Source organism: Phoenix dactylifera, unplaced genomic scaffold (genome assembly GCF_009389715.1).
Source record: "Phoenix dactylifera cultivar Barhee BC4 unplaced genomic scaffold, palm_55x_up_171113_PBpolish2nd_filt_p 001320F, whole genome shotgun sequence".
NCBI lineage: Eukaryota > Viridiplantae > Streptophyta > Magnoliopsida > Arecales > Arecaceae > Phoenix > Phoenix dactylifera.
This window is the reverse complement of record NW_024068651.1, coordinates 1-13,225: the sequence shown is the minus strand read 5'-3', so window position 1 is coordinate 13,225 and position 13,225 is coordinate 1. Positions and strand designations below refer to the sequence as shown.

Genomic DNA, 13,225 nt, shown 5'->3' with positions numbered 1-13,225 from the left:
CAGTCGAAGCAGTTTTTAGTTTTCTTCACAGAAAATGATTTTCGATCTCAAAGCTCTAGCTCAGTAACATGACTATTTTGGGCTGGAGTTGTAGCCAAACTTATGGGGGCAATAAGATGCCACCATAGGACCATGTGGAGTTTGAGCTTGGGCCTGATATTTTAGATTTGATAGGCTAGGTCCCAGTTCAAAAATTTTATCCAGATTTAAAATAGGTTAGAAAAATCTTGAGTGCGTCTCAGACCACCAGGCTTATTTTATTCATGTTTATTTATTTTTTTATGTTTTCAAGAAATAAAGTAGGGATGCTACTATAAGAAAAGTCAGGATCATCTATGCTGCATGTTTTGCACCGTAGAAGGCTATGTATCCTCAATCGCCACCATATCATCCAATCACAAGGATGAACAACTGTCAAACATGGCACAACCTATTGAATGCCAAACACGACATATCTCCAATGGATGCGAAAAGGTCCTCTGTCTCTATTATCGAATAACATGGAGGCGATGGACACAAATCCGAACTCCAACCCTGTTTGGACCTTTCTTAGAGTAAAGAACAATGTCAACTAGCTATGCTAATGCTCAGTGCTTCATGTGAAAAGTCATCCCATAAACTGCTTAGATGCTTCATTATTATTTTTCCATCACTTAATTTTAATGGTAAATTCTTTGCCTACGTGTGCATGCAAGGCTATGCACTAATTGTAGATTGTGTGGATTCTACTATGTCAATTTTTAGGGACAATTCATTACATTCATATCTTGAAAATTCACGGAGTAAAACCTCCTCTTACTTCCTGAATTTTCAAGATATGAATGTAACGAACTATCTGTGAGAATTTAATGAATTGTCAGCAAAAATGCACATCTTGGAAATTCAGGGAGTGAAATCTCTTCCTAAGTTACCGAAAAAAAAAATCTCCTCTCAGATTCTTTACGAGCAATCTATTGTAGATGTAATTAATCTTAGTTCACATGTGGGGAGAGGAGGGGGATTAGAATAAACACTTGACCTTTAAGAATATTTTTAAGCCAATGTCTTAACCGATACAACTAACCTTACAACTACCTTCAATGTCCTAGAGCACCAAACTCGGAGTTTGCCATGTGCTTAGCATAGGGAGAAAAAGGGATCATTTGAGGCGTACAAGAAACCATTCTAAACAAACTTGTCTAATGTTTGTAACCATTGGATAAATGACTAAGTGTCTACTTTACAAATATCATCTACCTATGTTTTGCGATGTTATACTATGATTGCTAGAATTTAGGATCAAACTCATTAGGATCATAATGAATATGTCGTTAGTTGTAGGTCAGACAAGAATTAAAAAATGACATCATCATGCTAAGATAGCTTGTCATAGATGCCGAAATCTTTTTTCTCTTAAGCAATATAGATGTTGAAATTTTCGATCTCTTGCATTGACTTAATTAAATGTATATGTGATATTTAATTGAGAAGTTCAACTTTCCTTCATATTCAAAGAGTTTACATTTAATTTTCCTCAGGCCAAAGGCAGGGATCAGTTGCAATTTGAGTTTCGTGGCAGTGCCATATAAGCAGTGTTTGAATAAAATTAATTTAAATTAAATTAAGAAAACCTAGTCCAAACTAATATTTGGACAGGTCAATTTATAGTGCACAACAATTTATCGACAATGTGGCCATCTTTGATTTATATGAATTGCAAAATCTCTTGCTTATGTTATTGCGATTCCCTTGTTAGGATCCATGGATATTATATGCAGACCTAGCATGGCTCCTCCATGAAATGGATGTGGACTTTCTCCTGTACCAACTGAACAAATAGAAGATAAGTGGTGGCATGTAAGTTCAAGATCTTGTTTCTCTTTGTTTCAAATCCTTCACATAGCAAACATGCATGGCGCCATATTCTAATAAGAAATGCATGGAACCTTTGATAACATCACTACATGCTACCATGGAAAGCTTAATAAGAAATGCATGATCACTTCTTTAATACTTCTTAATATAAGTACCGGTCTCTAGATCTAAGAAATTGCCAAACAAGTATATATAGATCAATCAAAAATCCATGATAAGCCTTCAAACTCAAAACCTTTTCCATTGAATTCATCAACAACAAATGTCGGACCCAAGACCGTCACCCAATATAACTAGGCAGAAGGTATTATTTGGAATCTTACATATATATCCAAGATCGACCCAGTGCATAACCAACAGGCTTGGAAACGCTCCAAGTAGCAAAGACTCCTTTGTCTCTTGCAGCATCGTTTTCTGATTTCGGTTGTATAGAAGAGCTTTTTTCCCATATCTTAGAAGACCATCTAAGATATGCATTGATGTGTTTGCTTTATATGAAAGTTAATAACATTATTATGTAATTCACAGTGATCAATATTTATAAATATGTATGCATTCGATTACTACAAGCAAGACCTCCCTTATTACATTAATTTAATTATAGGGGTTTTATCCAAACACCAAAACCTTTACATGAAAAGGTACACATACATGAAATAATATAATTCGAGAAGGGAACCCTTCTACTAATACTGAAACGGGACTCGACCTTGCTCTCCCAGGATCTCCCCAGCTCCCTCTTCACGCATTCCTGCGCTCGGCGGCCGGCCACCCAGAGCATCAGCCACTATTTTTATCCTAATCCCACAACATCAGAGGCAACTCGGAGGAATAACAAAGCCAGAAGTGCTCCCCTGAACATTCCTACAGTACGACTGTGCCTGCTTGTCTAAGTAACTTAGATTTATGTTCTGCAACCCAATTCCACTGCATGGATTGCTCGAGCTGCAATCGAACTTCACTGCTGCTTGGGTCGCCGACGACCCATGGATGTCGCTGTACATCACCTGACTGATCTTGATGCCCGAGCTCTAAAACCATTACAATGAGAGCAAATCAGAAGAAGATATCCTTCGTTTAGCCCATCTAAGCACACGACATGGGACGACTACGTATATACTTTACCTGGCCAGGGCAGTTCTTGTTTCCAGGGCAGTAGTTCTGATCGATGACGATAGGATTTTGGACATTCTGCATGATGGCATGCTCAAACCTGATCCCCTTAACAAACCCAGTGTTAGGCTTCCCCCATGTTTTGATCCTTAGCCCGTTCTGCGTCCCCGCGAGCACCACCGACTTCACCGTCACGTTCTGCACGCCATCTTCCTGCGGCGTATCCCCTAAGCTTCCAATGCTGCATCAATGAACACGAATTTGTTAGCGAAGTAGTCATCTTTGATCATGATCGATGGAACAGTACTGATCCTCGCCTGATGCCATGACCCGGGCCACAGCTTATCTTCTCAATCCAGACGTCAGTGGCACCTTCGCCCATGGAAATGCAGTCGTCGCCGGTCTTGATGCTGCTTCCGCTGACGGTCACGAAGCTTGACTTCTGGATGTGGATGCCGTCGGTGTTGGGGCTGTCCCCCGGGGCGGTGATCTTCGCACCCCGCACCGTGACACCGGAGCTGCCAAAGATCGAGATGTGGAAGACTTCGCTGTTCAACAATGTCAGGCCGCTGATCAGGATGTTCTTTGATTCGGCGATCGTGAGAGACTGCATTTATAATGAATCACAAGCAATCTTATATTAGCATTCTTGGTAGCAGTTCAATATCTGACTTCTTATAAGAAGTTTATGACCCGGTCATCTTAGTGACTTGTAAGTTGCTTAATTAGTTAATTTCAGCCTATGTTCGCTCATATACCAAGATATCTATCTCATGGATTTTAACTATAGAACATTTAAGTTAAGCAGCTTTCTTTATCCCTGAATCAAGTGCGAGGTATCACAAAATTCACCTACCGTGGCGCCATTTGGACAGCTCCGGCCAGCCATCTTGCAGGCCCAGAAGGACTGCCCTTGCCCATCGAGTGTCCCACCGAAGATGGATAAGCCTTGGACGTAGTTGAATGATATCCATACTGTGTTAGAACCATAACCGGAGGGAGCCACAATAGTCCCACTGATGAAGATCCTTATATTGCTGTTCTTGCATGGCCCCTGGAAGAGGGCCTGGCTGAGGAGGAACCTGCCGGCGGGCACAATAATAGCTGAAGGCTGGCTGGAACCACAAGCAGCAGCCCATGCACTGAGGAATGGCTTGGCCGAGTCGGTTCGACCGTCAGGTTTGGCTCCAAAATCTGCAATGTTGTAGGCTGCCATTGCGCTTGTGAAGGAGCAGATAAAGAGAATTGTGAGAAGAAAGGCCATGAACTGTGCCATTGGACTGGTTTAGATAGATAGATAGATGGAGAAAGAGAGAAAGAGAGGGAGGGCGATAGAGAGGTGCTACTTAGAGGTTGTGAGAAGATTTGATGGAGAAGTTCAGGTCTTTTGGGATGTATTTATAGGGCTGTCTTGAAGGTTTAATTTGTCATTCTATGGTGGAGGAAATGAAGGGTTGGAGGGGTGGTGGTCATCTTATCTTAATGGCCGGCATCATGACATGCAGATTTTGGAAGTTCAGAGGTCTTCTGAAGCATTAATTTGTGGTACATGCATGGCTTGTGTTGGCTTGCATGGCTTTGCAGGGGCACATGCCAAACTATTCTGAAGTTGAACGTTTTGTGACGATGTTGCTTCATTTAGATATTGTAGGTCATGACCAATAAGTTATTTGCCTGCAGTTTTTAATTATATTATATATTCTTTTTCTATGCCCAAATGGGGAGACATGAATAATTTATTCCTCCATTAACTTCGTTTCCTTGATAACTCAAAAAACCATCTTCATCAATACGTTACTTCTTATACTTTGGTCGTTTCTTGAAGATTTGATCATCTTATAAGAGAATATATGATTGAAGAGTATAAAACAATTCAAGCAGAAAATTGCAGCGATACTAGTTCTAAGAAACCTTGGTTCTCAAGTAAGGAATGCATGCATCAAAGGAAAGTCTTGTACTTAGTCGGTTGCTTTAATTTATTGGCTAAGGAGCTTAGAAAGTAGATTAAGTCGAGCATCCATGTGACTACAATGACTTTTGGTTACTAAAACCTGTGCTAATAAACAATTGATGCAATACATCTACATTACAAGAACATAAGGAGTTGCTCTTGCATATTTTCAATCAATTATTATAATTTTATCCAAAAAGATGATAAACCTTAAAGGATTTGTAATATGCCACTTCTTTTTGTTGAATTAGTATATGATGCAACAAGAAGGGTGATGGGAGATTCAATCACCGGGATTAAATCTCGAAAATTTACATATAAATTGAAGCAAGCTAGATTGAAAATCCTTTGTTTGGTGAAGAAAGTTCTTTTCGAGAAGTTTTATTGATATGCCGAAAGGCTGCAACATACAATGTATTAGATGCATGTGCATGAATGACCTTTAACCATAATTCGGCATTAAATTGGATACGAAGTCATACTAAAAATAAAACTCAACAATAAGGAAGTGCGTTAGAATTATTCTACTATGGTATAGAAGCTTGGCTAAATTTGATACCATCTCTAATAGAAAATATTTACTTCTCAAAATCTTCACTCCTGAATCCACTTGCTCATGTGAAGCTTGGCATAGTTCAATTGGCCATAGTATTTGCTAGCTGCACTATGTGGTGCATCAACTAGTATATGACAACGCTTACAATATGATAGATCATGACATAAAACAATCCATACTTCTGATTAACAATAAGCTTCTGCTTGTTTCCTTTTTCTTATTTACCGATTGCCAATGAGTCTGTGGATTTTCTTAAATCTTGAAAGATGCATCTAATATGTGCATTAGTTTTTCTTTTGAATCACAAATCTAGGGATAGATTTCTTTTCTCAAGTACTTGTGTCAAGAATTTAAAAGTGAAGTAATGATCACTTGACTCCATCATTTCCATAACTAATCAAGCAGCAAACCCCATGTGCATGGGAATTAATTATAGCATCTTAGAGTACTTATGCGAACAAGAATTTGTGGTTATACCTATACAATAAAGAAGCACATCATGGAGTAAACATTGACTAACATGAGAGTGCATGCAACTTTTAATCTTTGAAACACAATGGTGATTGGATGATCCAATCAAAAGGTTGCTTGCAAGTGTTTTAGGAAAAGTCAAGCTAATGCTCATGTGGAGAATAGAAAGTATTGGATAGCAAGAATGGTTTCCCAAGTCAACTTGAGAAGCATGAAGCAAGACCTTGAGTGGCACCTGCTCTTTTGTTAACTTCTTGTTTAAGCAGCCCACATCCAGAGCATGTGAGTAGAGGAGAAGCCATGTTCCAGGGTCTGCATTCCTTTGTTTTTCTCTTCCTTTTCTGTTCAGAGAGACAGGTTGCAACTCTAATTTGAGATGGGTACCTGCCCAAGAATTGTTATGGACACAAAGAACAGAAACCATCCATCCAAATTAAAATTAGAAAATGGTGGTCTCCCACCAGAATTCATTTGTCAAATACCTGTCCAAAATAACATCTTTTCAGGAATTTATTTGCATTCTAACTGTGTTGGTGTGAATTGAACTGCCTAACAAATTCTGCATACTATCGGCAAATCTGACCGAATCCCAACCCTCCATTCAAAGGTCATGTTTGGATCATATGGACTGTTTTGTAACTCGAAGATAGAACCTCTCCCACATGAGGTCTGGAAGCTTTCCTTATACATGTCAAGCCTTGTTCCATTCCAAGATCACTACAAAGAGATCAATTTAAGCTAGCAAGAGTGGATGTGAGCTGCCCAAAATGCTAAAGCTGGTGCATTTGCTCAGGCCTCCATGATTGATCATCGTCCGATAGGCATAGGGCACAAAGCCTACGAATGTCACTTCTTGAAGACTCCTCCAAATTGAGAGTCTACTTGACTGAATGTTAGTAGCGTTCACTGATTGCTTCAATATGCTTTACATGGATATTGGATAGCAAATTGGAGAATGTACTGCACTCTGATAAATTGCTGGCTAGAGGAGCTATTTGGTCATATACAAGATCTCACTCTTTCCAATTTGAACTCATAATAGATCATCAACAAAGGCTTTGAGAAGTTTTCCTGTTGATGCTCCAGAAGCTAATATAGCGAAGGCATTTACAAATAGAAAGCAAAGTTCAAGCCTTGTAGCCTATTAAACCCGAACTAGGATCCATTGTGGTGCATCTTTTGCACCATAAACTGCTTTATCATCCTCGGTGGCCGCTATGCCATCTATGCAGATGGATGGCTATCGCTCATCTAAGGCACGCTCCATGTATGGCACCGAGCATGGCCGCTTGAATTATCGCCATGAACTATAGTCATTCGTCTTCGAGATGGATGATATAGTGGCCATCCAAGATAATTATAACCATCTGCGGTGCGAAAGGCAACCCGTAAAGGATCTGAACTCATTAAACCCTCATGACCTTCTATACTACCATATTTGCCAGCATAGTATGCGCCAATGGATATTCACAATTTAGTAATTCAATTCATACTGTAGCAATGCTCAACAATATGATTAGTCATTCTCCTTTTTGATGGTCAAAATCATTGCTCTATTTGTTGGCTTTCTTTATTTTAGATGAGGACACACATAGTCATACCGAAGCCGAGATTTGAACCCTAACATTGAATCCTTGGTATGATCATCAAGAGACTTTTGTAGTCTGATAAGCTAGCACTTTCCTGTACGTAGATGAGCTTACTGTATGTATTTGGGTAAAAAACAAGGGACCTACCCAAATTACAGCTTAATTTAGCTTCATGACAGTTATTTTTCTTGGTATGTTTTAACAAATCATTCATACCTTAATTTAGCCCAAGACATCACGAACCTGGTTATTGGAACACAGCAGCGTTCGAGCGTTCAACAGCAACTGAACCGGACCGGACAATATGCGCCGCTGATGTCGATATCCATGGCCTATAGCGCCGGTTCTCTTTCCCAAAAACAAAAGCTTAAACCCAAAACCCCAGCAAGAACCTGGAAGAAAAGCAGCAGCAGTCAAAATAGCAGTCTTGGTGTGCTCATTTCCATTCCAGACAGCGAGAGAGAGAGAGTTTTTTTTTTGTTTTGTTTTTTAAATTGTTTTCAGCGTTCGGAGATCACAAGGCAGAGGTGTGAATCACAACGAAATGGTTTAGAAGTTTCCATTGGAGTGCTTTTCACTAACGACTTTGATGCATTTCATGTTGCAACTAAGCAGGGACATCTGGGTAAGCCTTCATATCGACTTCTCCAATTTCATGAAAGTAGCTAAAATATGCTGACACCAAATCAAAGTTTTAGATGCTAACAATGTTAATGCAGGATATCCTTCACTGAATTATTAGATTTGCTGCCAGTTTTAACTAGTAGAACTTGAATCAGATTCACAATACTTCCTTGTTGTCGTGGTAATTAAAGATAGATTTGTCTGAATTTTCCTATATGTGAATTGGGGTAGTTAGTCCCATTTAGTTCCATGTGTTCTTTTATGGATGTAAGATATTTTACTTCTAGCTTCAAAGCAGCAATCCTGTTGTTGTCATCAGTATGTGAAATTTCTATTAGAGAAGATATTAAATCGAACAAACATTTAATAGTTGCTTAGACTGGATTGAGTTGAATCACTGAAGGCTTCTGTTAGTGCTGTAAAGGTTGCTTTATTTTATAGTAGCTGGCTAGAACTTACTAATAGGCTTTCAAGAAAGTAGAATCATAATCCTAGAAATGAAGTCGTCGATTCTGCCATTCTCGTACCTTGATTATGGTCATAAAGAACTTCTGTATTGCCCTTCTCTTGAAATTAACTATTGGATTCTGCTTCCAGTTTCATGCATTCATCTGCTACTTCAACTCGGTTACTAATTTACTAACTGTAACATCAGAAAAGAGTGGAATTACTAGCCTTTTCCCATTTTTTCCCCCCGGAATCTATTTTACAGTGTGTTATTATGGCCATAACAGATAATCGTGTAAAGGATTGAGCTCATCCATAATTATTCTAACAGCGTCTCACAGGTTGGAGAAATACTAATCCTTCACTCCATCTAATCATTTACAATGACTAATTTATTCTAGTCATCCTCGATTTGAAATATTTTGATGTTGATCACTTCATTTGGTTTATGATGCCTTATATAGATTAGTCCCTATTCTTCTATCATTTCTTCAGTTTTACTGAAGTGCTGAAAGTGCTCCTGCATCATTTTCCTGCACTGGCCGTGACAACAAACTCATCGAATTCTGCAGCCTTGGACACTGTTACTACTCAAGGCCACACCAACGTTGCCGATCTTCTGTTGGAAACAGATGCTCGCCTTTGCCAAGATTGCTCGGAGCAATCGTAAAACTGTTTTCGATTTGAAAGTACTTAGAGATATGCTAGCCTTTGCAAAGATTGCTTGGGGATGGTACATGTAGAAGCAGTAAAGTCCCTTCTAAGCAAGGAGCCCGGCTTAAGTTTGAAGACTGATAAGAAGGGGCAAGTAACAATTTACGTGGCAGTTAAAGGGCATAGTGTTGAGATAGTGCAAAAAATGCTTAAAACCAATCCTTCAGTTGCCAATTTGGAAGACAACAAGGGGAATACACCATTGCTTATTGTGATTTTGGAAGGGTCATCATGAGGTAGGTGATAAAGTTGTCGATATCGTAAACTTCAGTTCTGCATGAAGGCATGACATCATTGATATATGACTGCTCTTTGATTGCAGCCATGCTGAAATTCTACTGTTTTCACTATGTTTTCTAAGCTGTGTTCCTCTAAACTGACATGTTTATTGTTGAATCCACAGATCTTATAGATGGACATGTAATTATGTTTTTTTTTACCCCAATAACTAAATGTTCCTCTCATGCAAGAGGATCTCTGTTTTCCCAATTTAATTTTTGAGGTTTGAAGCTATTTACTTAGCTAATCAAGGTTGAACTTGGATCTATATACTTGAGGATTTACAGAGTAAGGAAAAAGACCCCCCTGCTCTGGATGTTTGAATGCTAAATCATCATTAAATACATGGTCATGAATGTTTCAGAATTTGCTGTTAATTTCAGCATACATTTTTTAATAATAATGATACTCAACTTTATTACATCATTACGTAGTACATTTTTTACTGCATCTTGTGTGAGGAGTGCCTTATGCTTTCAGATTGAACTGTACTTTGTGAACTGCTGTCCATTGAAAGAGTCGAGCGCGATACCCAAATTATGTGTGTAGTTGTATCTTGAGAAGGTTGTGTGTGAGTTTTTAGATAAGTTTGTTCATTTTGATTTGTTTTGGGGCATCTTGGTTCTTAATTGTAATCTCAGGCTTCATTATCAATAAATATTAAATTTATGTGGCCTCAGACCATGTGAGCTAGTTGAGTTTGGCTTTGTATCTCATTAATCAACATCATAGATATGATTGCCACCAAATTTGGATGCGTGTATGCTAACTTTATCTTTCCTTGATTGTGATGATATAATCTTCAATAGTTATTACAGATGCAGCATAAAATATGATAAGGATTAATTAGAAGCTATCTTAGAGGTTATGCTTATTCAGTTATCTTACTAATTTATCCTTTTTATCGGTATCTTTGTTTGGGAGTGACTTTAAATGGCTTTATTTGGGTCAAGGTTGTAAATGTTGCATGCTGTCCTTGTATTGTTCATACCAGGAAGTAGGAATATATCTAGAAGAAATTATTTCTTTAGAGAACTTGTTTCAATTTTCAAAGATTACAATGTGAAGATGACTAGCTTCAAAGCTTTACTGTGTAAACCTGTATCTTGAAACTTTAATATACATTTTAATTCGATGAACACTTTGTAAGGCATTAGCTTGTCAAATATGTGATAATTTTGATTAATTTTGCGGGCATCATTAAGATGTATCTGACAAACCAAGTTAGTGACTCCAATCTCCAAAATAACATCAAAATAACATTACTAAGGAACCCGAATCCCAAAAGACAAAATCTGGTTTGGTCGGTCTTGTTTAGTATAAATAGCTACATTGATATGCTTCACTATATGTTGTTGTGCATCATTTTGCACTGGACAAAAAAACTGACTGTTTGCAGCTAATATTAAGTCCATACATATTGATACAACTACATTAATATGTTTCCCCTCCTTTTCTTCCGCAGCTCCTTCGGCATCATACTCCTCAAAGCCTTTTTTTTTTTTTGGTACAATGGTTGTTTACCCTACTCTAATTAGAAGCAGAATTAGAAGCAATAATCTGGCACAGTTGTCAAGGAGAAATCTCCTAGTACGTCCAAAGAATCTCTCTGGAGTGCTGTGCAGTATAGGAGGTGACTCAGTCGGCGGTTCTGTTCACCTTTCGATATATATGTACTTCCTGAAAGGCAATACAATCTCTCATCATCTAACGAATATTACAGAGTAGAGGACTCTGGTCCCCTCTCCGCCCCTCCTCTTAGATAATATCTAATCGATCATTGTGGCCTTTGATAATCACAAAGTTTTTCATATAAAAGAATCAGTAAAGAGTCCTGCATTCAGATTGGCTTTCTAAGAAGAGCAGTGAAGTGGACCATGTGGGAACTTGGGATTCTGACTTCACCATGTTAAGTGTTGTAAATTGTCTATGATAATGTAAATATTGCTCCCATGAGCATGCAATATATTTTACATCCAGCTTCTATGGATTGCTCATCCAAAAAGAGAAAAAAGGGGGAAAAACTTGCAGCAAGAAGAGAGCATAAACATCACTACTGAACTAGGACATATAAATAAATTATCCTATCATAATTCCTTATCAGTATCATATCATACATTTACAGTGCAGTATTCCCCTTCCTTTTCTTTTCTTTTTATATTTTGGCTTTATCCACTGATCCTTTTTCTAATGCAGAGACTGCAGCCTTATTATCAGTTGGTGGAATCAAAATCAGTGAAGTTAATAGAGCAGGAGAGACAGCTCTTAATGTCGCTCAGAAATCTTCTTATGCAAGGACCATAACCTTCCTGCCAAGGGGCATTCAAACCCTCCTAATGCGGCAAAGCAACTTAAATGAACAGTGAACAATATTAGACATGAAGGCCAATTTCAACTTCTACAAACCTGTCAAATCTAAATGAGGGTTCAGAACATCAAGAAGAGATTGTAGAAGTTAAACATATAGGGCTTGAAAAATGTCACTCATTCAAACACAGTGGTGGCAGTGCCTATTCCCATAGTGGCCATCACAACCCAAGACCCCATCAAAAAAGCTAGCTATGAGGTATTAGTTGAAACTTTTTGTCCTATATAAGTATCCAAAGTCTACTCAGTGCATAGTCAACGTGCGACTAAATATATGTTTGCATAGGTCCTTTCATATCCTCTATTTAAGCCATGGCATCTCGTTAGGCTAAGAATTCATATCTATTCAAATCTAAGAACAAATACTATAATCAGCTCGTGGTCAGCCCGAATAGATCTGTGTTGTAGTGTTCTCTAATCCACATGGGCCATGGGCCAGATCCGCTTTGATACTATTTGTAACAACCTGAGACTTCACCGAAGAAGCTAGTCAGATGGTATTATTTAAATTTTTGAGCCTCGTATAAGCACCCAAGATTTACCTCTTGTATAGCTGATGTCGGATTAAGCACACGCCCGCACGTGTCCTTAAATACTCTCTTCGTTTTGTTGCTAAATATGATCTATTGAACTCATAACTCATTAGATACTTTTTGTCACGCCCCGGACCCGGATCCGTGACACGGCCGTGCTATTGCCGACTACCGCCCACAATAGCACGCAGCCTCATACCTGGGTAACAGGGTAGTCAAACCAACCAAATCTTTTCATATGAAAGCATTCTTAATACAACATGCTGGTCAGTACCCAAATATAGAGCTTCTATGTAGTTTATGTACACAAAAGTATACTTGCTTCACCCCAAAAGAAAGAAGCCCTGATACCAAATTAACGTGTCTCTGGCAGCTATCAGTGATGAGGATCTGAAAGAAAAAGTAAATGAACGGATATGAGCTACACGGCTCAGTAAGTAATCATACATAATCTTACCGGATCGAACATAATGGTAACCATGTTTATGCAGGGTTTGAGAAGCTGACATGCGTATTATCTCACAATTTATCATGGCAAAATATGTATGCTTGGAAAACAAAGCAGTATTTTCAGTCAAACAGAATTTTCATAAAACATAAGAATTCATGCGATTAGCATCATTTAAAGGAGATAGCGGTTTTAGCAAAATACAACATTTCATAAGGATATATTCAAAAACCCGTTGTAAAACAATGTATGCTTTGGCCAGGCACGTTCATAAATGTC

The 13,225-nt window shown here is 38.4% G+C and overlaps 1 protein-coding gene and 1 pseudogene across 1 annotated transcript; one reads left to right on the top strand and one right to left on the bottom strand.

Moving 5' to 3' along the window:
• Window positions 1-2,375: 2,375 nt before the first annotated feature.
• On the bottom strand, window positions 2,376-4,319 carry LOC103724334 (polygalacturonase-like). Its single transcript, XM_008815560.2, has 4 exons — window positions 3,824-4,319; window positions 3,285-3,574; window positions 2,980-3,208; window positions 2,376-2,885 (listed from the first exon to the last, which is right to left on the bottom strand). The coding sequence occupies exons 1-4, from the start codon at window positions 4,241-4,243 to the stop codon at window positions 2,667-2,669; spliced, it is 1,158 nt and encodes a 385-aa protein (XP_008813782.1). The 5' UTR covers window positions 4,244-4,319; the 3' UTR covers window positions 2,376-2,666.
• A 3,319-nt stretch (window positions 4,320-7,638) lies between these two features.
• On the top strand, window positions 7,639-12,164 carry LOC103724340 (annotated as a pseudogene).
• Window positions 12,165-13,225: the final 1,061 nt, after the last annotated feature.

Excerpts from the sequence above, each read along its gene's own strand:
- LOC103724334 (XM_008815560.2), bottom strand. The coding sequence starts at position 4,243 with ATGGCACAGTTCATGGCCTTTCTTCTCACAATTCTCTTTATCTGCTCC. Across the intron at positions 3,575-3,823 it reads GCTGTCCAAATGGCGCCACG|TCTCTCACGATCGCCGAATC; the intron begins GTAGGTGAATTT and ends TTATAAATGCAG. Across the intron at positions 3,209-3,284 it reads GGCCCGGGTCATGGCATCAG|CATTGGAAGCTTAGGGGATA; the intron begins GCGAGGATCAGT and ends TCATTGATGCAG.